The sequence below is a fragment of the Chironomus tepperi genome, unplaced genomic scaffold, assembly GCF_022539635.2.
Source record: "Chironomus tepperi strain 1889 unplaced genomic scaffold, CSIRO-AGI_Ctep_v1 contig_309, whole genome shotgun sequence".
In the NCBI taxonomy this organism is placed as follows: domain Eukaryota; kingdom Metazoa; phylum Arthropoda; class Insecta; order Diptera; family Chironomidae; genus Chironomus; species Chironomus tepperi.
In genome coordinates this window covers 1,831,368-1,856,917 of record NW_027226431.1, presented here as the reverse complement: position 1 = coordinate 1,856,917, position 25,550 = coordinate 1,831,368, and the positions used below count along the sequence as shown (strand labels likewise).

General features: G+C 30.2%; 5 protein-coding genes across 5 annotated transcripts in view; 2 read left to right on the top strand and 3 right to left on the bottom strand.

Moving 5' to 3' along the window:
- The window catches only part of fwd (phosphatidylinositol 4-kinase beta fwd), a 71,514-nt gene extending 70,717 nt beyond the window's left edge, over window positions 1-797 (bottom strand). Inside the window, exon 1 of the mRNA XM_070643006.1 lies at window positions 310-797. The gene's annotated coding sequence lies outside the window, so the exon portion shown is untranslated. The remainder of the gene's footprint in view (window positions 1-309) is intronic.
- Window positions 798-1,496: 699 nt separating this feature from the next.
- Window positions 1,497-2,047, bottom strand: LOC139092774 (kxDL motif-containing protein CG10681). The gene is made up of 2 exons (XM_070643308.1): window positions 1,899-2,047; window positions 1,497-1,836 (listed from the first exon to the last, which is right to left on the bottom strand). The coding sequence occupies exons 1-2, from the start codon at window positions 2,045-2,047 to the stop codon at window positions 1,497-1,499; spliced, it is 489 nt and encodes a 162-aa protein (XP_070499409.1).
- A 721-nt stretch (window positions 2,048-2,768) lies between these two features.
- On the top strand, window positions 2,769-4,138 carry LOC139092779 (E3 ubiquitin-protein ligase trul-1-like). Its single transcript, XM_070643312.1, has 4 exons — window positions 2,769-2,941; window positions 3,117-3,144; window positions 3,235-3,497; window positions 3,619-4,138. The coding sequence occupies exons 1-4, from the start codon at window positions 2,860-2,862 to the stop codon at window positions 3,903-3,905; spliced, it is 660 nt and encodes a 219-aa protein (XP_070499413.1). The 5' UTR covers window positions 2,769-2,859; the 3' UTR covers window positions 3,906-4,138.
- Window positions 4,139-4,488: 350 nt separating this feature from the next.
- Window positions 4,489-5,976, bottom strand: LOC139092773 (uncharacterized). Its single transcript, XM_070643307.1, has one exon. It carries the CDS (start codon window positions 5,974-5,976, stop codon window positions 4,489-4,491), a length of 1,488 nt encoding a protein of 495 aa, XP_070499408.1.
- Window positions 5,977-6,572: 596 nt separating this feature from the next.
- On the top strand, window positions 6,573-25,354 carry Baldspot (elongation of very long chain fatty acids protein baldspot). Its single transcript, XM_070643064.1, has 5 exons — window positions 6,573-6,714; window positions 7,306-7,526; window positions 7,607-7,669; window positions 13,200-13,337; window positions 22,255-25,354. Exons 2-5 carry the CDS (start codon window positions 7,390-7,392, stop codon window positions 22,820-22,822), a joined length of 906 nt encoding a protein of 301 aa, XP_070499165.1. The 5' UTR covers window positions 6,573-6,714; window positions 7,306-7,389; the 3' UTR covers window positions 22,823-25,354.
- The last annotated feature ends 196 nt before the right edge of the window (window positions 25,355-25,550 follow it).

Sequence of the window (25,550 nt, the reverse complement as noted above, 5' to 3'; positions counted from 1 at the left end):
ATACCTCAACATTCTTGTGAAATTTCAATTCCTTTAATGCGAATTTTTTTGGGTGTGACGATTGAAGATGGAAAAAAAAAAATTTCCTCATTTTCATGAAAAAAGGAGTCCATGTGAAAGCAGCATCGAGGTATAATTGTAGTGGTAATATTGGTGGAGGATGAGGAAATCTTTCAGGCTCATCAATTAAAGCAATATTGCCGCTTTTTAATAATAATCACAAAAAAAGTTTCCACACAGTCATTCATTATCGACATCCAGTAACGAAATTCAATTAATGCACCCTCATATGAATGAAGTCAAACTTACCGTGTTGTATTTCCCTTATATTATTTTATATTCCTTGCGTCCTTACACACGCCGTTTTATGTATGTGTTAGTGGTCGTGTTGTGTTGTTGTTGCGCTCAAAAAAAGAGATTTTTTACTATTATGTTGGTTTATGTTGATGAAAGCGTACTATAATATAATCCAAAAAAAATGAAATTTTATAGCGGCTACTCTCTTGTTTTACAATCTGGCACGTAATTTATTTATAAAATTACACTTAATGCACTCAATTAGAGAAATTTCTTCAATTCTTTTAACTTTATTTTTCCAATAAATTTCTTCTCAATATTTTTTTTTTTATTTTTCACTTTTTTCGCACAATTATGACCGATTTGCAATATTTTTAATTCACAATTTTGGTACTTTAATCATTAGACAATCACAAGATTCACTCGTTCTACATAATATTCAATTTTATAAAAATTTATAAAAATAATAATTTTTTTTTTATTTTTTTTCTTCTTTCCTTGAACAAGACGAATAAAAACACAAGCTTTAATGATGATTTGCAGTGATTTAATTAAGATTTTCACAATATAAAAAGCTTTTATTATTATTTTCTAACTAAATTTTATCAAAAAATGTCCTTAAAACCTTTATTTTGCATTTCTAAAATTTATTTTTTTGAAAAAAATTCTCACGACACATGTTATCAGTTCGAATGTCTAAGATCAACTAGCTTACTAAGTCTTGTTCCAACACAATGTCATTTTTGAGGTACGACATCTGGTGGAGGAATTTTGACGCTAGGCGGAAAGTGCGGTAAAATTTAAAAATATTTTCTATTCAGCAAAGCAATAATTTATTAACTTAATTAATATACTTAATACATGTATCACAATTAGCCAAAGTTACTCTAATGAATTGTTGATACTAAACTTAATATTACACCAAAGTCGTGTCCATTATACGATTTCTGCATTCTTGATCAACACTAACGTTACTCATGATTATAGAATAATTTACATTTCTATGTAAATTACACTACTATGATCACTCCGTATCAAATACCCATAACTCATGATTATTCAAATGTGACAATCCGTGAGCGATGCACCACTATGAACACATCTTATCAAATAAAAAATTCAGAACAAATCTCAATAAGTATGACTCAATCCATCACAATACAAATAGATGATGACAATATGAAGCATATCTAATATATTTATGAATCTAAAGCATCAAGAGCACTGTCGACGTTATCCTCGACATTTTTGATAGACTCGAGCTGCTCGTACGTGATGTTTTCCTCTTTTTCCTCATCCAGTTCATCTAAGTTCTGTGTGTTTTGTCTCTTTGCTTGTTCTGCAAATGCTTCTGAATATTTATTCTCTAACTTAGTCTTGATGTTCCTGATTTTCTTAAAAACGTATTCGAGATCCTTTTTCATGTCTATTAATAATTTTGAATGCTTTTTGTAGTCTTCTGTGACATTTTTCAGTCTATTTTGGCTTAGTGCATTGACATTAAGTAGCATCTCATTAGTCTTTTCAAATCTTTGAAGCCTAAAAGGATTAATTAAATTATTCACTGGATGTTACTGAAAATTGTAAATTTGTCCACCTACATTTGTTTTTGACTCTTGATAATTTGATTAATATCTCCTGGATTTGTCAGGCCAGCTAATTGATGCGCAAACACTTCAGAACTAGTGAAATTCTGGAAGCATTCAAAATCGCCACTGATTGTGTTAAAACTGGTCGTGCTCTGCTGCATTTCTGATAAATATTTGATTTTATTTATTTGTGCAGAATCTTTTATGTTTTTGTTTATGACTATTGATGAAAATTCGCCCTATTAGCAAGTAAAAGAACTAATTTTATGTAGATATGTCAATAGAAAACTTTTTAACGTATTATTGAAATTTGAATTAACTTTCACACATCTGTGCGCAGAGTTGATTTTATTGAAATTTCAAATGTTACCTTGGAGTTGATAACATTGACATAGTTAACTATGATATAGATATTTCAAGTGGATTAATGGTTTGAGATGTGATTTACATTTAAATCTTATAAGAAATGAGTTTTTGATGGTTTCCGTTAAATTAAATTTTGAAAATTGTACTAGAATAAGTCAGAGTCGTGGAAAAATTACACAAGAAAAAAATTCAAAAAATTATTGGATTTTAGATTTTTCTGTCTTCTAATAAGATTTTTCCAATAAGAATAATATACATCGAGGTGTATATTTTATATTACCTTGCTGGAATTAATAGAAATTGCTTTAATTACGCAATATCGTAATTTTAATTCATCATTATTGACAATGAATCAAAAAAGTGAGGGAAATCTTTTTGTTTCATATTAATATCGTATTAAAATTTAATATTTCTATAAATTTGACTATTTAAAGCATCTTTAATCAAACTTAATTATAATAAATCAATCAAGTTGTACAAAAACAAAAGATTTCCTCAATTGACGTGATATCCACCCTGGAAATCTAAAAGTATTTCGTATTACAGAAAAATTGATCAAAGAAAAATTAAAAAATTTAAATTTGTTGGTAAAAGATTGATAAAACAAATGCTTCTGTGCGCTATTTGTGCTGATATACTTCTTATCAGCGACTCCATCAGTTCACCCTTTTGTGGGCATATTTTTCATGGTATAAAAATTAAATTTCTAAAATAATTTTTTTCAATATTATGATATTTCATAGAAATAGTTTTCATTGTTAATGATACAGTGCATAATTACAGTATATCCATAAAAATTCATCAATTTTCATCAGTTTTAACAAAATTTTTAATAATTTTTCTTCTTTCATCGTCTCATTTCAGATTCATGTTTAAGTCGATGGCTAGAAAGGTATATCCAAATGAAAATATGATAATAGGCCCTTTGTCTGACAATATGTCTAAAAAAAATTTTTTCGTGTGATTCTATGTATATTTGCAGTAATCACACGTGCCCGCAATGCAGACAAAATTGTCCAAGGAATACGGTACATCGCATTTATTTACCAGAACATAATAATATTGGAAGTAATGATTTAATGGAGAAATTGTCAGAAATCTCAAAGCAGAAAAAAGATCAAGACACAGTTATTAAAGATCTTGAAGGACAGAGGCGAAAATTAGAACATGAATTAAAGTTGAAGAAGAAACAATATCATAAAGTTCTTCAACGTCACATAAAGCAGCTAGGAAAGCACAGTAAAAGTAAGATGAACAATTTTTTTACTTTACATCACATCTACTTTCACTATTTTTGACCTTTCTTTTCTTTTTTTACCATTTTTTTTTCTTTCCTATCCACAACAACTAACGCTCTTTCTTTTAGCTGTTAACATTCCTCGAGAAACAGTGCAGCAACAACCACAAGCAGGTCCATCATCAGAAATTACCAGAAATTCAATTACATTAAATACAACTAAGAAGAATCCAACGACATTAATGTCTCGTCCAATGAGAAAACGTAACCGAAGTAGAATTGATAGAGCAAAAGAATATTTTCGTCGACGGAGACTAGCTGTGACAAATTCAGCAAACAACAATAATGATAACATTGTCGATAATAATCAAAATAATCCAAGTGCTATAATAGAGCCACAAGTACCAATGAATTAAATTTAAATAATTATTTTTGTTTGGAATTTAATTTCGCGCCTGCCACATTAAAAAACTTAACACATCTTTCGAAGAGAAACAAAAACAATTCATAATTGGTGAGCTCCTTTCTTCTTTGACACTCGTTTATTAATATTAATCTATTAGAATTAAAAATGTGTATTTTGGAGTAAAATTATAAAAATAAAAAAGTCTTTTATGAATTATCATTAGAGAATTATATCAAAAAAAGACTGGATTAGATTATATTGGGGTCACACGTTTTAAGGCCATTGGCAAGGCTGTTGATTGATGTTATGAATTACATTTTTAAGTTAAACCTGGATTTATTTTAAATCCGACGACTTAGATTTAGATTAATTTTTAATCCTACGTTTCAAGTTTACATCACAATTGGCTCTGCAGTAAAGGGAGTTGCCCAAGAATTTTCCGACTACAGTACCTGAAAATCATTACCCCCAGCTCAGCAAATTCATCAAAAAAGTCAATCCATAAAACTACCTGTTTATATTCTTACTTTATCTCATCAATTATCAATTCCTTTATTTCTTATAAAATATTGAACTAACAATCAAGAGATAATTCATTTCATATCTATCAACCACTTAAGAGTATTCTCACTACCACAATCTCCAATTTTGTTGTAAATTTCTTGAAACACACGAACAAATTCTGGATTTGATACGATATCACCAAACAATTCACTTTCATGCTTAATCATCGTTGGATCTTTTAACAACTTGCCGTTTAGAACTGCCAATTTAGCTTTTGCACGATCAATGACTTCAATTGGCTTTCCAGTTCCTGATTGTCCGTTTAAATATCTTGCAAAGCTTGCAACAATTGCTGTACTTAAGTAAATGCTTTGACCTGCTTTAATTCGATCGACAATGACTGGAATGACAAATTTAAAGACTCTGTCAGATCCATCAAAAGCAAGTCGCATCAATGTGTCTAAAATATTTGGATTTTGGAATCTCTCAACGATTTTTGCTTTATACTTGACTAAATCAATTCCTGGTACGGGTCTTAAAGTATCTGTTGCTTCCTTGTCCATATAGGTATTCAAAAAGTTGGCAATAGATTCATGTCTAGTGACATCATGAACATATTTGTAGTCAAGTAATAATCCAAAGTAAGCAATTGCTTGATGCCCAGCATTGATAAGTCTCAGCTTCATCAATTCATATGGCTCAACATCCTGAACTATTTGAATAGCTGAATGTTCCTCAAAAGGTGGTCTCTTTCCGTCCACAAAATGATCTTCAATGACCCAGTGGATGAAATCTTCACAAACTACTGGCCATCCATCAACTAGACCTAGTTTTTCCTGGACATGCTTGCGATCATCATCAGTAGTCACTGGAGTGATTCTGTCGACCATCGAATTAGGGAAAGTGACATTTTTAAGTATCCAATCAGCTAATTCAGCATCAACAGCTGTAGCGTAACTATGAAAAGCTTTTTTGGCCATTTTCCCATTTTCCTGTAGATTGTCACACGACAAAATCGTAAATCCATTCAAATTACGTTCCTTACGTCGTCTTAATGCCTCAACGACAATACCGAATGTAGTCTTTGGATTTGATGGATTTTTCAAGTCATCCTGAACATTCAACAAGTCAAACTCATTTGTCAGTGGATTAATATTGTAGCCACCTTCCGTGATCGTTAATGTTATTATTTTTGCATCTGACGTACACAATCGTTCAATAACAGCATTTACATTATCAGGAACAAACATATAGTCAATAATGGAACCGATAATGCGATAATTAAAATCTCCATTTGATGACTTTTCAATGCACGTGTATAGATAGTCTTGTTCCTTTAGAACATCACGCATTTTTACATCCTGTGGCAGCACACCGATTCCACAAATTCCATAATCCTTACCCAATCCCTTTGCAAACAAGCTGTCCATAATTAATGCCTGATGTGCACGATGAAAATTTCCAACACCGAAATGGAAAATTCCTACTTTTACGTCATCCCTATTGTATTCAGGTATTTTAATTCCTTTTGATGTCAGTTGTGAGACAGTTGCTTTTGATAATTTTATTTGCTCCATGACTTGATCGGTCAATTTTACAATAAATAATGCTGAGTGCAAGAGACTATTCTTAGATTATATACTACTTACACATATTAAAACTGTACGCCTTGTTGCATATGTGTTTAATCTCATGTAATTAATTTAATCTTGCTGGATTTAAAATTTAGTTTAAATTAACGGTCGTTTTGAATTTGAAATTTTTTGAGGTGTTTCAAATTGAAAAGTGGTAAGTTTGGATTAGAAATTTTGATTAATTATGCCTTTTTGGACTTCCTGATATAGATAATCTGGATTAATTATAGATGCACTATTCATGGACAATTTATCAGTTCAACATCAGCGACTAAAGTATCTAAAATTATTGATAATGTAGTTTTTAGCCATTTTCAGTTCTTTGTATCATTTTACCATCAAAACTAGAGTTCTCAGCTGTATTTGATACTCATCATCCTTAATAAATTGTAGACATATCCAGGTATATTTCCATTTAAACCCAACAAATCCTCAATTCGTAAAATTGTAATTCAAAACACCCAAAAAAAATCATAACGGTCATTAAAATTTCAAATTTTTAGTTCCGCGCACTTTGTAGACTTTAAGTCACTGCCTATTTCAATTTTCGTACCATCTGAATCATTTCAGTCGATAGATCGCGAGAAAACGGTTGTTTCTTCGATTAATTAAGTAGTTATTTTAAAATTTGTGAATTTATCAACAATACAGGCGTTGTGAGAAGATTGTCTACAGTTTTATGTACGTGAATATATCATGAAATTGTTAAATTAAGCTACATCAAATAGTATAGCCAAAAAAAATCAGAAAATCGATTTTTCGGTGCAAAAAAAAAAGAAAAGAGAATATAGAAGAATAAGAAGGAAGGAACCGGCTGTTGTAAATTTTTTCTGGAGTTAAATAAATTATTATAAAAACTGTTTACATTGAAATCAATGATTGTGTTAAGTTACGAATGTATTATTTTAAGTGAATTATTACAATAATCATGAAATATTTAGAAGGAAATCTCAATTAACAAACATAAAAAAAGTTTCACATGAGAGAAAAAAAAATTAGAAACTCGCACTGATTGGGCGAAAAATAAAAGAAAATCAGATGATATCATTAAAATATTTGATAAAAAAATTAACTAATTTCTACGTGTGTATAGAAAATTATATGTTAATTTTATTAAGTTGAGAACGTGTTCCATCAGACAGATTGGTCAGAATTTAAATTCCCTTCTAATCAGCAACAAGAACTCATTAAAAGAACCGGTTCCAATTCTTAACAAAAAAAAAAAAATTATTGAAAACATCCAGTAAACTAAAAATCTTTAATTCCTTCCAGATATTCGTGTGTGTGCGCTGGCTTCAATCAATTTATTTTAATCAAATTAATTAGAATATAATTAAAAACAAAAGTTTATAAAAAATGGATCCAATGACGAGATGGGGATATGATATTAGTGAAGTAAAACCAAATTATTCATACATATTTGATTTTGAGGCGCATTTCACCCACCAAAAAACAAGAGTATGGATGCAAAACAATTGGACATATGTATTTTGGTAATAATCAGCAACAATTTATCCATTATCCTGTCTGTTACTAATGACATTTCCCTCTATTTATTTTTTTGCACACTCAGGTACTCGGGCGTTTATATTTTTGTCATTTTTGTTGGCCAACAGTTTATGGCAAATCGACCTAGGTATGTAAAAACGAAAAAAAAGCATGCTTGACGATAAAGAAGGCACGTATGGATGAAGTAATAGTATATTGTGCGAAAAGAGTGAATGACGAAAACACTGAAGAGAAAAAAAAATCAATAATCATGTCCGGAGTCATGCCTGCCTGTCTGTGTAATAATGGGGAGAGAAAAAAAAAGATATTTAAAGTTACGCAATTGCTGCTTTAATTTCCAAAAAAAAAAAACCTAAAGATTCATGTAAAGTCATCTCATGAGAGAGTTTCAGTGCAAAATACAGTGATAAAATATCATAAGAAATCCGTGATGTCGTGTGACGACCGTAAACATAACGCAAATGTATTATCTCGGATGGAAATAAAAACAGACGAAATGTAAATAAGGAACAAAAAATGCCAATATGAAAACGTGTAAAGCGTTTATTAAACAATTCCAATATCAATTCCGATTTTGTATACAGTCAGTAAGATCCCCCCAAAAAAATTTCATTGACATTCAATCATTCATACATACTTATAATGTAAAGAAATTTTCGGCTCGTCTTGTTAATGTTTTAAAAATATCTCATAAGTTTTTTTTTCTGTTCATCCACATGCTTTTCGTGTATTTGTGAATCGGATGATTCGCGTAAGAGAGGAACACAAAAATTTTTGAGACGAGAAATGATGTGAGAATGATGCGAACGCTTGAAACTTTTTCCTTTTGTAAAGATATTAACCGATTATTTGACTCTTTAGCTTCAAGCACTCGTCAATTCCATGAACTGAATGCATTATTAAATAAATATGAATATTTCACATTTTTTGTTCAAGTTGAGAACATGCCCGGAAAACTTTGAAGGTAGTTACACGAAATGCATAAACGCATCAATTTTAATGGATTGTTATTGTTATGGGATTTTGGGTACGAAAAACAAGCTTAACTTTTTTTTGTGTAAACATTTAAAATTCCACAAATTTTATCGCATACCTGTGAATGGAATGAAGTAATGAGAAGCATATGCAATTTTTTTCGAGCAATGTCTCGATGAAAATGAGGACTTTAATGTTTATTTTGAGTACGTAAACGTGCATTCATGTTGTATAGTTTCGGACTGTTGTCTGTTTTGTGTATTATTGGGGGTCAAAAGCTGTATCTAGACCTTGATCTGGATGATTCATTACTTATTTTTGGAAGCATCTGTAATTGATCAATTCTGACTTGTGAAAGTCTCAGTGATCTTGAAAGGCTGAAGTGGATAGTCCAAACCTTCAGATTAAATAAATCCTAGGATTAAAAGTTGAGATTAAATAAATCCTCAGATTAAAAATCAAATTATGATCCATAGCCACATCCGATGAGCTACATCTTTCTAGTGCGTACCCCTCCATCGATGACATTGGACTTAATTCAGTCATCATGAATGCAAAACGATAAAAAAAAGTAAAAATGCAGCAACAAGAGAAAAAGTAATTGCAGATAGTTTATAAAAATTGATGAGCATATAAATGCAGAGGGTCGACATCGGGGAAATCACGTGTTTCGTAAAGTATGAAAAAAAACTACAATCCATGTGCTTCAAGTCATTATCAGTTCCATTGAATTGTTTTCATTTATTTATCCCCAAATCGTTTATGTATGAGTGAAAGAAGTGGGACTTGAAATTACATTTAAGAGATTATTTTGAGGTGGATTATGTAAGTGACGCTTTTTTTTGGCAATAACAAGCATTTCATAGGAAGTCTTTACATAATCTCATCTCATATCTGCCCAAAAATTCAACTTTTTCGTGAGCTTTTCCATCAGGCGCTATCAACATATTTTATTTATTTTTAGATACATTCATGAGCATTACCTTTTGTATATTTTATAACAGCTGTTGATAAGACAAATATTAATGGGGGAAAAATCAATTTGAATGCAAAATGAAAAAAAAAAGTTGTTGAATTCAAGGTTTTTGATATGGGAATATAAAGTTTTTTCGATTGTCTGTATTGTGGTGGTTAAAGAGTGCATATATGCGGTTCAGAGTAAATCATTTGAATGTAAATTTTGTGTGTACGTGATACTGGTTGATATTGTATTTTGAGTAACTTACTATTGATTTTGAAAACTTTATTGTTTTTAATGATTTTATGGAATTCAAAATTTAACGGCTTTCAAAAATTTAAATTTAAACGGTTTTCAAACTTTAGAATTTTGATGCTTTTCAAAAATATTGTACTTTAACGGTTTTCAAAATTTTGAATTTTAACGTTTTTAAAAATTTTGAACTTTAGCGGTTTTCAAAAATTTGAATCTAAATGGTTTTCAAAATTTGAATTTTAACCGTTCTCAAAAATTTGAATTTTAACGGTTTTCAAAAATTTGAATTCCATTGGCTTTAAAAAAATTTTGAATTTCAAAATTTTGAAAACCATTAAAGTTCAAATCTAACTAAAACAGCCTTAAAAGCTCTCTAATTGATTTCCTTGATTTCAATAGTTTAACAATCGCATCAAGTTCAGTTAACTTCACATGCAATCGGCTTAATTCACAAGAAATAAAACACTAATGAATATATTCTAAAAATTTACATTTAAGATAATACATTAATCATTACTGAAAACCTTAATTAAATATTTGAACAAAATTTGTTAACGTAATCACGTAAAAGCTTCATCAAGAAGCAGAGTTGCAAAACAGGCAAAAACCGTACAATTTCTTGATAATTTGTATGGTTTTGTAAGAAAAATCAAACACATTATTAAGAAATTGTACGGTTTTTGCCTATGACAGGTGCCTGTTCTGCAACTCAGAATCAAAAAATTCCACAACCATGTCATGCTATCTGTCTATGCGGGAATTAAAGTGAAATAGAAACTCGAAATTATTATCAAGGTGATGACTTTACTCTTATCGAAAATGAATCATTTCCTAAATTATTTTTCCCGCATCTTATCGATATCATGGTTGTTAATGAATCATATCGAATTTTAACGATGAAACCTTTAATGCCTTTGAGCTGATTATTGCTATAAAAAATTTCGTATCTTACTTAATGCGAGAATTATCGTTGAGCTAAAAATATCTAAAAATGCTGAATTAAATGTGTTTAAGCTATCAAACACTTGTGGATATCTGATGCTATTTTGAATATCTTTGCGTGGCAATTGATCAAATAACTTTGTTAGAGTAACAAGTTAGAACGATCGATTTACGTAAAATTCACGGAAATTTTTGGAAGATGACTTCAGGAATGAATTTATAAAGATTAGAAGTCAAATTTTTGCTGACGTAAATCAGCACGACGAAGACTTATTATCATAATATCAATTTGGAAATACCCGATATTCGATTTCTGCATACGGAAATGTCACAAGGCTTGACTTAGTCAAGATCCACGGAAATGTTCTTGTTTTTCTGTAACCATTCATTAATTGTGACTTCCATGCAAAGTAGAACAAGGAAAATATTGATTTTTTGCGTATTTACTTCATCCAGGAACTAATTTACATTTAGTTTATTAATTCCGGATTTTCCCAGAGTTTATTTGCATTAAAACAGAAGTGAAAATATTTAATTTAATTAATTTAATACAATTGTTAATTATTGTCATGAATAGGTGAATGAAGCTATTATTCATGTCAAGTAGAATTGTACCATTTTAAAGGAATTAACAAAACAAGCAAGATGTCATTTGCTTATTTCATCCAGAGTTGCAGAACAGGCACCTGGTACAGGCAAAAACCGTACAATTTCTTAATCATTTATGTTTTTTTTTACAAAACCATACAAATGTCATAGACATAGACAAAAACCGTACAATTCCTTAATATGTATGATTATTCTTACAAAAACATACAAATTATCAAGAAATTGAACGGTTTTAGTCTAAGAAAAACCATACAAATTATCAAGAAATTGTACGGCTTTTGCCCGTGACAAGTGACTGCTTTGCAACTCTGATTTTCAACAAGTATTTAGTCTGTTGACCAGTTGAATAAGCTTATGGGACATATGAGAATTTACGTCATCAAAACATAAACAAAAGGCCAATTTCGAATTTAATTTCATGATGCAAGATGTGCAGTCACAAAAGCTCATTTTTGCCTTCCTCAACGCAAGTTTTTTTTGGTTGGTGCATAAAATGTGTGCTACGAGCATATTGTATGTTAAACAAGGAATTTAATATATTCAGTCATATCTCGGTCAGATGTTATATAATCAATTAATACCTATCGAATTTTTTTTTCGACTCTTTTTTTGCTAAAATGAATGTTTTCTCCGCTTAATTCCGGTTTTTTTTTTCTTTTCTTCGTAATTTGTCTGTTGCTATTGTTGATGGATCGATACGATACATACATGCATATGTTAAGCGAAAGGCTTTTTTTTTTTGACTAAACATGCATTTTATGTTAAGTAAATGTGTTGTGGATTTAGTCATTTTGGACAGGACATTAAGAGAAATTTATGTGGATATAAAGGGATTATAGATGGTTTTGGGAATTAAGAGGGGTGGAATTAGTTAATTAATTTGGAGATTATTCATGCTGAACATTAAATTTGCATTGTACAGTTGTTTTGAGTTGGAATACTGAAACTACTGAAGACTAAGAATTTTGAAAATTTTAAACCGTTAAATTATTTTTGAATTTTGTAACCTCAGAAAAGTGTTTAAAAACTTAACGAATTCCAAAGTTTCGTTAAAAATTTAAAATTTTGAAAACATTTTCTTTTGGAATTTGTTGTTTTTGATTAAAACGTTAAAAATGCAAAATTTCAGAAAAGACAAAAAAAATTAAAATTCGCTAAGAATTCAGAATTTTAAAAACCGTTGAAATTCAAAATTTTATGAATCGCTAAAAATTCAAAACTTTAAAAACCGTAAAAAAACAAAAATTGCAAATTTTTATGTCAATATTTTGCAAAAAGATTTTCCATCCTATGTCCATGCCTGGCCTAAAAATCTATCAATCAATCCACTTTTCAAAAAACTGCGCTCGATGATCAATCAGACCAACCCTTTAATTACGTCTTCAACTTTCCTCTTTGGATCGTGCCGCAAGCAACATGTTGATGACAATCAACAAATTACAATACGTAAAGTTTTTTTTTTTAACTAAACAAGCCAACACCTTCATTTATATTTTTGGTGCTGTAGATATCGAGTATAAAAAAGATAATTTTAAATGAAATTTTATTGATATCAATTGAAGATTTCCTTTTAAAATTTCTCAACAAAAATTTTTTGCTTGAAAGCCTTAACTATATCTGTGAATGAATAGGAAAGAGAGAGTGAATAAGAGAGTGAAATAATATTATTAATGAAATGTGCCATTGAACTGCTTTTTCCTTATAATTTTTTATTAAATTATGTAATAAGCGATGCGTGCATGAGTGTGAGGAAGTGAAATAGCAAAAGAAATTTAAATTTTTGTTCATAAAAATGTGGGTAAATGTGTTAACATCGTGACTCGATGCTGGCTGACTTTATCGATATTATGAATTACGCATGTGATTGGAATTCCATTTAATATTGTTTAATTAATGTCTTTTATTACTTAATTTACAGATTCGAATTGAGAGGACTTCTAGCATTATGGAATACAATGTTAGCAATGTTTAGTATAATGGGTGCTTTCCGTACAGCACCGGAACTTATTCATGTCCTGAAAAATTATGGCCTATTCCATTCTGTGTGTGTTCCTAGGTAAGTTAATCAATATTTTAATTAATTTATCATCGAGATTCTTCATTGTTGACATTCAGAATGTTGCTTTTTGCTGCCAATTTAAGCATGTCTGCTAAATGCAATAAACATCTTCGAATATATGCAAATTGGTTCTCCTTAAAACCAGTTTAATTTGACAAATAAACATTCAATAATTCATTAAAATAAAAAAGTTGATTCTTCAAAGTTTTGGCGGTCATTTAAGGTTCAAATTGAAAACAAAACTGTAGAAATCTTGTTCCTCAACTCAAATGATTGAGGCTATAAAGATTTTTAATTAGTTACAGACGTAATTATTAAGTTTATATGCAATAAACATTATTGTCTGACGATTTAATGAGTATAAATTGTTTAAGATCCGAAGAAAGCTATCAAAAATGTTTTAATCATATCATTCAACTGAATTTAAAGGTATGAAGCACCTTTAAGTGCTCTAAACAGTCTAATTTATTAATTTTATATTCTTTTATACAGTTTCAACTGTATTTATGATTTATAACGATTACTTTTCTTTACATTCATTAAATTTGACTAGTGAGTGGCTTAAATGTGAACTTTCACTAATTTTAGGCATTGGCAAGCTCAAAAAAATAGGAAGTCATTGAAAAAAATCAATTAATAATCTGAATTTGTATTTCTTAATCTTTCAAATCAGCACATAAAGTCCATTTGTTTGTATTAAAAGTTTTTACTATAATTATGTAACATGAGAAGTAGTAGCCAGTCAGGCATGAAGAGAAATCCTTATTGTATTACAAAATTATTTCAAAAATATAGCAAAAAGCTTGTGGTTCATATTGATAAATGATTGTATGGCTTCTATTTGTTTCAAAGAGTTGAGGGGTCAGTAGGATTATTGAAGTCATTAGCCTCAATAGAACATATTCGAGTGTCTGTCATCAACATTTGGAGATGAGTGGCTATCTATACATTCTAATGGATACCAAAATATACTTCAAACTAGCTGTAATCATTAAAATCTACTTTCTATAGTTGTTTTCCGTAAACAACTCTAACTTTGTCTACTTAATTTTAATTGGTAATACTTATGCATTGCATAAAAACATTTAAAATGTCTCCCATTAGCAATTAAATGCTATACAGTTATAATGAGATAGATTCACACAAGGAAGATGTTTGCTGTTAGATTTATTAAGCTGAAAGTATGTTCTAGCTTTTAGTGAAAAACAAGACCGAGCAGCACAATGCGGTTCTCCGCAAAGTTGCAAAACAGGCACCGGTGCCATACAGCATGAAAACCGCAGTTTTCGGCGCAAAAATGGGTGTGTCGAAATAACTTGACAATATGATTCCTAACGAATTATTATTTTTTGAAAATATAACGAACTTTCCGAATTTGAAAATTGTGCATAGTTTTCCACCCCTTTATCACCAAAGTAGACTTGGACGAAAAGGAAAAATTGTGAAAAATCTTTAAAATAAAGTTAATTAGAGTTAGAATTCAATTTTGGAGTGCTTAAGTGACTTAGTTATGCCTTAACAAACAAGTTAGACAGTTCGAGAAGTTTGTGTCCCAATTTGATTTCTAGAACACAAAAATATCAGTGTCTTATTTTTTTTTGTCAAAGATTAAATCTGAGACTGAAAACGACCGAACAATAATCCTCAATGGAATCAATAAATGAGTTTTAACGACCCTTTTCCTCTCAATTTCCCATTCATAAGGCACTAAAAATAAAGTATGAATACATACTTTACTAAATATAGATTTTATGATTCAGACATCCATCTAGACAACCAGACAGTCACATAAATTGAATTAATAACTAGCAATTTATTGGAATTCTGTTGAAATTTTGCTGATAGTGGCAATTCGTTTGGGTTCAAGGTTCGCGTCGAATTTCAGACCGTGCGAAAAATGAAAGAAGTGTTATAATTGATAACATTTTATAAAAAAAATTTCAGCGATTAAGGATTTGCCACAAAAATTTCGAAATAAAAAGAATCGCATGATTTTCTTTGGACTTTAAACGCAATCACTCGTGAATGATTATTCGAGGCATATCAGTGATAACATTTTTTGTGTTTGTTGTTGTTTCTGTCATCAAAAAAAAAAAAAGCTTTTATAAATAAATTTTCCGATTCCGATGACATAAGTCACCGGTCGAGTACTTAAAATGCTATAAAAATTACAGTCGTATGGCTTTACTTTCATTTGCATTTAGACAAATTGTATAGAAACATGCAATATAGCTGTTTTATTGTAGATAGTAAATTTTGCTCAATGAGCACTTCTGGGCATTCTTTAGCATTTTGTTTTGTCATTTTTCTATTCTGCACGTGCTTGCAAAATTTAAATTACAGAACAAAGGCATACCTGCGGTAGTGCTTAGCGTCGTTTTTGAGGCTATACTTGAGATTTGGGCTGAATACACATCAATCCTGAAAATTTGCTTCTAAAGACCCTAATTAATGTTGATAATAATCTACAAATAATGCTAATTAAGGCAGGTGTGAGTGCTGGTCAACAGCTCATCAGTCTTACACGTGTGGCTACACCTTAATGACACTTTTAGGGATATCAACAATATAATTGTTTTTAGCTTATTTTGGGTATTTTTTGTTCTCTATGGTATAATCCAGTATGCATAATGGTTATAAAAGTTAGAGTCACCCCCATCCAACCACAAAATACATCCCAGACAATAATCATGAACATTAAAGTCTAATAATCGGGTACTTACAAATAATTTTTATTAATTTTCTGTTATCGAGCTTCACACTTAATTATAGTCAGATGTTGAAATGTTGAATATGATCGATGTCATCGCGTGTAATTCAGTCCTGTTATCACTAAGGCGTGGAATAAGCGTGGAATCAATGATGTTAAAAATTTAAAATATTTTTTTTTTGCTATAAGACTTCAAAGGTGACTTGATTTTAAAATTTAATTGGGGTACAGTCAAAGGAACAGATGTTTATAGTAAAGCTTTGATTGAAGTAAAATTGATAAGATGAATTTTTGTAATGACTGAGTTAGCATAGGTCAGGATGAAGTTAATGAATGGATGTGATTTAACTGAAAGTGTGCAGTCAGGGAATTGTTTTTAATTGTCATTGATTTTGCTGATTGAATCTATTTATCCCGAACAAGACAGTTTATAAGGCTACGAAGCGTTTAAGGCTCAAAACTGACGTCATGCGTCGGCCACTCATTCTGAGCTATTCAACTTACCAAGGCTCAGTCACCGACACACAAATATATTGAGCTTGATTGCGAATATTAAGAGGAAAAAAGTTTAAATCTGAAAAGTAGAGCGTGAAAAGCTTTTCACCGGATATGTCTAGCATCAGTCAACTGGGATCCATTTAACAGATAATGTAGTTATCAGCATGCTATTAGACACACTTTATAACAAAGCGGTGCTTGAAATTTGTACAATTATCAATTACATATGTAGCTAGATTAGTAGTTGATTAGGAATAAAAGCTTTTGTAAAATTATTTACCGAACAATTCAATGCTAGGGCACCGCTGCTTACTTACCTACTTACTGCAACCATATTCATATGCAGAATTTAGGTTATAAGGCACCGCTACTTTGCAGTGTTAATGACAAGACGCAAAGTTGCAGCTGATTCCAAACAAATTCTGCATAATTCCGAGCAGCAGAACCTGCCCGCTTTGTCGCCGTACCAATAGTGAAATTTGAAGTTACCCTAACGACACCATGCCGACCAATTTCGCACTATTCAGCTTGGGATAATTACTCAAACCCAGACTTGCCTGCGATTAACAAAATTCTTAGGAGAGTCTGATATTTTCTAAGTGGAACGTGAGTAATTTGAGAATAGTTTGACTGCATAAAATAATCTCAATGTCAAAATTCGTTTACTTCTCAAAACCTCAACTCTCAAAAAAAATAATCTTTACGATGTGTTTAGTCTACACTACGTGTTATTGTCTCCCAAGATAATAATTAACAGATCCGTATCGTTTTCTTTAATAATATCCCGAGCGACACAATTCGACTAACTGCCAAAATCAATTTTCATTGTGCCGTCAAGGCTACTTTATGTCTTATAGTTATTGAGGCGATGTAGTGGTATCCTACCCTAACAGCCAAAGATACCGCTTTTAGGTATCTGCCTGTTATTTAATTGAACCATGCCTCGACTTGGAGCCTAGTTTATTACAAAAGGCCTTCTATCTGACTCCATTGTTGGCCACATCACAAAGCTTGTAAAAATATTATGTTTTGGCATCTAATTGACATTCCCGCTTTCCTTTTCTACGCCAAGTTGCTTTTGGAGCACCAAGGCGCCTTTTTCATTGTGGATTCCACCCAAGCGCTTTGTAGCAATACTTGACTTAACGGTCAATCAACTGGATTACCAGTTTTTCATTTTCTGTGGATCCGTCTTGAGCAGCAATTCACTAAAACCCGTAGTATTTGCCTGTTAGAACTAGTGAACACATTATTCTGTTCGGGTATGTGTTTGTTCAACCCCTTAACATTCAGATTATTGATCGCAATAATACCAATCGACCATAAGAAGTTATTAATATTTTTTTCAAGATTGTCTCTTCAAAAAGTGCTGAGTTCACTTGAATGACTTTGCAGAAATGATAGTGACGCAAGAAAAGAATATTTTTTTAAGTAGTTTCTCGCGATAGTATGAATTATATCATCAATTCATCCTGACGTCTGCTTACACTGCTGATTCAATGAACAAATTTACAATTAAAGGGAAAGCAAATATTTGCCATTTACATTATTTGCAAATTATTAATCAAGAAAAAATTTCAATTTTAAATAAAGAAGGTCGTAAAATATTGTTTGACGTCATTAGAAGTAAATCATTGACCATTTTTAAAAGGAACTAAGTAATAATTAAAAATTCAAAATTATAAAGTGATTATCATACTTTTTTTGTTATGTAATCGGAAGTATTTTATAACTTACTTGTTGATTTAATTTATTTTTTATTGCTGGTATGACTCAATGTTTTGTATTTGTTAACATGACATGTTCTTATTATTACTTTTGATAAATTTGAAAGGCTTAATAGCTTTCGACATCGGATTTAATGAATGTTTTGATGAATTTGCAAGTTAGTTGCTAATGAGTCCTCTTTATGGACCTTCAAGCTCCTTATTGTGGAATGTTTTAGTCAGTTTTAGTGATTTTAGTACTTTAGCAGGCATAGACATTCTGACTATAACTATTCTGACGAAATCTTAGTCTTGCTTACACTGAAAAAATATGAATTTCATTTCAAAGATGATTCTAGTTCTGAGAAACCCATATTAACCATGTCAGAGAGTACTAAGATACATATCACATGACCTAACACATAATAAGCGTGCTCTATGTCTGCTTAGGTCGAGATTGATCGCTTAGGAAATTCCCTCTTTATAATACGCATTGTATCGCATTACATCTAGTTAATCTAAGTTCTGGACTTTTAACAAATTAAATTATTTTTATAAATACCATTCGGCAAATGTCACTTACTTACTTACTTTGATGGCCGTACAGATCAACTGTGATTCAAAGCCTCCCTGAAAATGTCCAATCCGCCAAATGTCAAATGACAATATTGAAATCCTATAATAAATTACACAATTAGCTGTTTAGTCATACTAAATGCACTTAAGAGGATTTTTAGGATGCACCTAAGTGTATTTCCCTGCTATATCGTTTAGTATGGCTAAGGTTAATCCGAGAAACTGACAAAAGTAGACAGCAAATTGTCTAAACGTGTTTCAAGGCTTAGACTTTAGAAGTAGCTTTAATGCTGCACTTAACAGATGAATCAGGCATCAAACACAATTTTAAGAAGGATAAAAGCCTTTGTTCTTAAACTTCAAAGTATGCTTATCCTTACTCTCTTACACTATGTGGCAATGCTCCTAGAGCTTTTGAGAGTTTTTGAAACTTTACCCTTAGTCGTGGCAAATTTCATTTTTCGAAATCAAATCGAAATCAACCATTCCAAGCATTCAAAGAGCGTGCTCTCAAGAGCTTACTCCTCTAATTTATTACACTAGCTGAGCATGTTGGCGAGCATACTTTCAGCCAACTCTGCTTTTGAGAGCAAACTCACTGTCTGTTAGGTCGTCACGTAACCGTTAAGATTCCCTATGTCATCAACATGGCGATCAAGCGGCTGAATATTCCAATAACTGTACACAAAATAAACAAAAATACAACTGAACAAACTTTGATAAAATTAGGTGATCTTCCCTAATGACTACAATATGCTACTCGGGTAGACTATCTGTAGATCTCTTATATCCACTAATGAATACATCATAAATCTCTTTCGTCTAAAAATAATGTGCTAAACTTTTGGTAATATCTTAACCAAAAATACTGACGCATGACTAACATTTTCCCTCATAACTTGATTAACAGATGTGAAAATCGTGTTTATATTAATCCACAACATACAGCGTAATCAAATTTCTCCTGAATAATCAAATTTCGCTAAATAGTTTTTAATATTTTTCATGCTGCCGCTGTCAAGATTGGAAGCCTATCAATAAATTGTTATGTTCTGACATGGATTATGGAACTATTAAGTATCGATTCAGCTATAATTTAAAATTGATTGCTTTCTCATTGTTTCGTCCTTAAAGAAATCAATAAGAACAATTTACATAAAATATTTTTTTTGAGGCTCGTGACAAACAATGTTTATTATTGAAATATTTATTGGATATACTTTTAAAAAGTATTTAGATATACAAGAAGCAGCAAATCATATCTTATCATACATATGTTACCATTCTCACATATAAAGCCGCAAAATGCTAATATTCACATCCATGTTTGACGTCAATAATAACAGCAATTATAATATATGTTTTGCCTGCCTTCTTTGTGTATTGATGTTAAGTACCTCCGGTAGAATCAATAAAAAATTATTAAAAGATGATCATTTGTCTTAAGTGTCCATTTGACCCCGAAAATAATGTGCAAATAATTTATAATTGATGCATTCCTGAAATTTGATCGCTGTTCATTAACAGATTTTTGTTTTTGTTATTTTCAGCATGCAAACTAGTCATTTGCGTCAATGATTTCTGTTTTTTGTCATCAAGAATGACAGTTATTTATTTACGAAAATGAAAATTTATGCATATTTTTAATTAATTCAATTACTATTGACTGACCTGTTATTTTATTTGCGATTTGTGGAATTAGATTTGTCTCGAAAATTCTGACTTAATTATTGGGGAGTGGATTTATAAGATTTGGGAGTATGTTTCTATGTGATTTAAGTAATCTAGTAGTCGATCGGGCATGCATTCAAATGTTATCATCAAGTCGCTAGGACAGCAGAATATTTAGAATTATCTGTACTAGATTTGAAGGAATAGCTTTTAATTTGTACTAGAATCTCGTTTATTTGGACTGGATTTTTTTTATAGAACTATCAGATTTGTACAAGATTTATTGTAAATGTATCTGGGATGTACTAGATTATTACTAAATTTGTACTAGATTGTTTGAAAAATCACATAAATTTGTATTAGATTTGAATCATTTTGTTTGAATTTGTACTAGATTTTAACTAGACTCAAAAAATTGTACTAGAATTTAAATGATTCTAAAATTTCATCCTAGTATACTTACTTGCTTGGCGAAGGCGCACGGGGTCACATTATCGCATTTAATTTAAATCAAATTCGTCGAAAGCTGGATGCAGTTAATTTCTTTTAATTAAAAGTTTCTAAATCAAATCCCATATCACAATTTTTCACTGTAACATATCTTAACATTGCTTATTATTTTCACAGTTTTCCCATTTAATACATGGCAATGAGCTCTTTGATCTGTAGAAATTTGTTGATTTCTAAAAACAGACAAAAGCTATCAGTAATTTGGACTAGATCTAAATTTCCCCAAAATTCTCAACTATAATTCCATGTGCAGACTCAATCCCACTCCAATTCAAATTCAAATTCTCAAATCCATTTACAACCTTTAATTTCAATTCCAATATGCAGTTAATTTCTAATTAATTAAAAACTTCATATAATCAAATGCTGCTGTATCATTACAATTCTGCGAATTCACTGTAACTATATCTTAACGCGTGATTCTAATTAACTTTTTATTGTTATTCTTATTATTTTCGAGATGTTTTTTTCATTTAATACATGGCAATGTATGACCTTCAAACTCCGAAATGCTTTTCGAGTATTCTGTATGAAAGAAATTAGTGTTGAAAAGTTTTTTTTAAAAACAGACAAAAGCAGGAAAGAATAGCAATTGACGTCAAGACGTAAAGTAATGATGAAGAGTCTAAAAGCTTAAACTTCTTATTCTTGGCAATTTTCTGTTGCAAATTTAGCGGCATTGATTTTTTTGGAATGGGTTATTAGTTAATCTAGTGACTGGATGTCTTGAAAGGTTGAATGAGAAAGGAAATTGGATTTGCTTGACATTTAGATCTTGAAAGGTTGAATGAGAAAGGAAATTGGATTTGCTTGACATTTGGAAACATTTTAGTTCAAAAACGATTTTTTTTTGAAAATTTGAATTTTAAAATGCCGTTAAATTTATTGAACCGGTCTTAAAAATTCAAAATCAAAATGACCGTTACAACTTTGAACAATTTCTAACTTGATGTAAGATCATTAGCCTCTATCGACAATTTACGTCAGCATTGCGCATTAATCGCACAACCTTAAATTAATTCATACGTTCCAAGTTCATTTCTTTTTATTATTCGATAATTTCTTATTCTGTAAACGAATATAGGAGATGATTTAGACAAAATGATTCGGAAAGTTAAGAAGAATTTGGCTTAAAAAAAAGAAAATTTGAAGAATCATCGATGATTGAATTTGAATACTTGAGCGTATGTTTACATCAGCAAAATAAAACTAATAAGTTCTTTTATTTTTTTCTTCATTGCAGCTATATTGAACATGACAGAGTGTGTGGATTTTGGACATGGGTATTTGTACTGTCGAAACTGCCCGAACTTGGTGATACGATATTTATCGTACTACGTAAACAGCCACTTATCTTCTTGCATTGGTACCATCACATTACTGTATTGATGTATTCATGGTTCTCATATCAAGAATATACAGCATCAGCAAGATGGTTCGTTGTTATGAATTACTGTGTTCATTCATTGATGTATACCTATTATGCATTAAAAGCATTGAAATTTAATCCACCAAGATTTATTTCTATGGTTATTACGGCACTTCAATTGACACAAATGATTGTTGGATGTGCAATTAACATTTGGGCATATGATTTCCTCCAACAAACCGGACATGCAGCTTGTAACATTTCATGGACCAACATTAAATTGTCAATAGCAATGTATGCCAGTTATTTCATCTTATTTGCACGCTTTTTCCATCTTACGTACTTATCAAATAATGCACGCAAAGGCAAAAGACCTGTAACGTCCGGAACGACATCACAACAACCAAAACAATTGGATAGCAACAAAGTCAAAGCTCAATAAATGCTCTACACAATAGTTTTTAAAAAGATACTTTTTTATATAAAAGTAAGGAAGAAGGAAAATCATTTCATCGAAGCATTTTTCACGGAAAATAAGAAAATTTATTTTCAAATCAAGATTATCATCAGTTTATATTTTTTAAATTAAGTTTATATTTTAGAATATTCTCCATTTCTATTGATTTTTTCTAATGCTGATTTTTGTACAATGAGATCTTCAAAATATATAAATTAAATTATGTAAGAAAAAAAAAGAATCAATTTTGAAGAAAAAAAAAAATTACCTGTCATGTTCTATGATAACTCTTTCATCTGTGACTATAAAATAAAATATTTCATGTCATAGAAACAAAATCCTAATACATAATTTTGATGCTAGTTATTAAGAGATAAAAAAAAGGCTTTTTGCGCGCTTAGGAATTTTGTGTCAAAATTAATTTTTCTCAATTCTTGTTGCTCCTTCGAGTTACTATAAATATGTTTTCTTTGGGCTTTATTTGACGACGAAATGATAATGAAATGATGGAAGCTTATGTAGGAATCGGGGTGTCGATTTGATAGGAATTTGGTGTTTACACCAGTATTTTAATCCTAGGATTAAATTCATGAAAATTTCAATCATGAGATTTTGCTCAATATAAGAAGAACCTAGCACATTTTGACAGATAGATAGACAACTTCCAAGTTAGAATGATTGAATCCAAAATAATCGACACAACACAAACCACAATAAAAAAGTAATAAAAACTATTCAATAAATGCTTAATAAATTAAAACTAGAGAAATGAGTGTGGGCCATACGAGCTAAATGATTAAATTTAGGCTTATTTGCTGCCATTAAAAAAAGGAAAATATCCGAATGCCGATAGAGATAAGATACCAAAGAGAGTGTACAGCTAACTTGATTAATTGTATGAATTGCACTGCACTCATTTTACATAGTTTTTATGTAAAAAACATGAAAATATTCCTCATTATGTATAAGAAAACAAATTTTATAGTTGGTTGAGGCATTTAATCTTTTTTAAGTAATCTGATTTTTTTATTAAAGAAAACTGGGAATGACTTCCCTTTATCATTTATCTTCTTACTTGTCATTTTGATGACAAAATAAAAATGAACAACAACTTTAGCTCAAAACTTAAATCTGAAGAAATAATTAGTTCAGGTGTGTCAAAGTAGAATTGCTGTTGTATAGAATATTTTGTTAATTACTGTTTCTAATGAAAATTTTAAAGTTTAACGGAAAAAATTCAAATTTTTTTGAACTTTAACGGAAAAAAATTCAAATTTTTGAACTTTGACGAAAAAAAAATCAAAAAATTTTGAACTTGAACGGAAGAATTCAAGTTTTTGAACTTTGACAAAAATATCAAAAAATTTTGAACTTAAACGGACAAATTTAAATTTTTGAACTTAAACGGAAAAATTTAAATTTTTGAACTTCAACGGAAAAATTTAAAACTTGATTTTTGGGAAAATTTCAAACTTTTGATTCTAAACATCAATTAAACATCAAATAATAACCGCAGATAGCATTATTTCCACATCTTGACCACCCAGCAAATATCAAAAAAATCTTAATTTATCTATCATGTATGTAATTATGACCGAAAGAGAAAGCAAATAAACGAATGAGTGAATGATATGAAGTAAAAAAAAACGTTAATTAAAACAATGCTAGTTAGTTAGTTTTAGTGAATTGAATGAAAATTTAAAGCAGTTTGCGGTAGTTGGGTTTATTAAAAAAATAAATAAATAAATTAACTTTTATCAGAGAAACAGTAAAGAATTTTTTTTAAAAAGTAAATTCAAGTAATTTTGGAATTAGTTTAAAGGAAATAGATTCCATCCTAAAAAATGCGAGAAATTGAATAATTTTTGGGGACTTGATTACATTGAAAATAAAAAATTAAGTAATTAAGTTTCATATATTATGCTACTATATGCCGTATTATGTAAATGCTGGTAATTGAGTTATTTGTATTGTATAATTTAAAAATTCGCAAATATTAAGAGATTTATTAATGCAATGAGTTGTGTAAAATTTAAACATTAAAAGCTTTGGTTCATTAGCTTTTTTATTTTATAAAAGAAGTAACGGAAAAACAAGAATAATCACGTTATGGATGTTGGATGGAGCTCAAGCATTGTGTCTTTTGTGGTGAATTTTGGATTTCATTTAATCTAAGTCAATCAAAATTTAAATCTTGAGATTAATTTTAATCCATCGTATTAATTTTGAGTTCCATTGATCAGCCACGAATGATAACAATGTTAAGCCACAACTCCACATCCCATAAATATAAGTTTGATGATATCACATATTCAAATTAGCTGAATATATTGAAGGAAGTTGAGAATGTCGTTTTAAGTTAGTATAAAGGAATATCTCTTGTTGCTGTTTTGTCTGTAATTAACTAAATTAATTTAACATTCCCCATGAAATCAAAGCATTTTTTTTCTGCTTATCACTTACATTAAATGGCATTGAAATATTCACAAATAAAAATCTATTTTTTAAATATCAAGATATTATTTTGTTTCATTTATCTGAGGATGTCCATCTGGATGTTCAATTAAGGAAATTTTATTTTTACAGGTGATTTTGTTCCAGTAAGATTTAATATTAGGTACGTAAAATAGAAATTACAATCAATAAATCAATTCGAAAATTCAGTATCCGACCTAAAAAACAAGATCCAGTAAGGTTCAAGTCACTTCTGCGA

What these genes read in the sequence shown, in the direction of transcription:
- LOC139092774 (XM_070643308.1), bottom strand. Translation starts at nt 2,047, where the DNA reads ATGCAGCAGAGCACGACCAGTTTTAACACAATCAGTGGCGATTTTGAA. An exon ending in ATCAAGAGTCAAAAACAAAT is followed by an intron (nt 1,837 to 1,898) that starts GTAGGTGGACAA and finishes TAATCCTTTTAG; the next exon opens with GCTTCAAAGATTTGAAAAGA.
- LOC139092779 (XM_070643312.1), top strand. Translation starts at nt 2,860, where the DNA reads ATGCTTCTGTGCGCTATTTGTGCTGATATACTTCTTATCAGCGACTCC. An exon ending in TTAAGTCGATGGCTAGAAAG is followed by an intron (nt 3,145 to 3,234) that starts GTATATCCAAAT and finishes GTATATTTGCAG; the next exon opens with TAATCACACGTGCCCGCAAT. An exon ending in GCTAGGAAAGCACAGTAAAA is followed by an intron (nt 3,498 to 3,618) that starts GTAAGATGAACA and finishes TCTTTCTTTTAG; the next exon opens with CTGTTAACATTCCTCGAGAA.
- LOC139092773 (XM_070643307.1), bottom strand. Translation starts at nt 5,976, where the DNA reads ATGGAGCAAATAAAATTATCAAAAGCAACTGTCTCACAACTGACATCA.
- Baldspot (XM_070643064.1), top strand. Translation starts at nt 7,390, where the DNA reads ATGGATCCAATGACGAGATGGGGATATGATATTAGTGAAGTAAAACCA. An exon ending in AATTGGACATATGTATTTTG is followed by an intron (nt 7,527 to 7,606) that starts GTAATAATCAGC and finishes TTGCACACTCAG; the next exon opens with GTACTCGGGCGTTTATATTT. An exon ending in TTTATGGCAAATCGACCTAG is followed by an intron (nt 7,670 to 13,199) that starts GTATGTAAAAAC and finishes CTTAATTTACAG; the next exon opens with ATTCGAATTGAGAGGACTTC.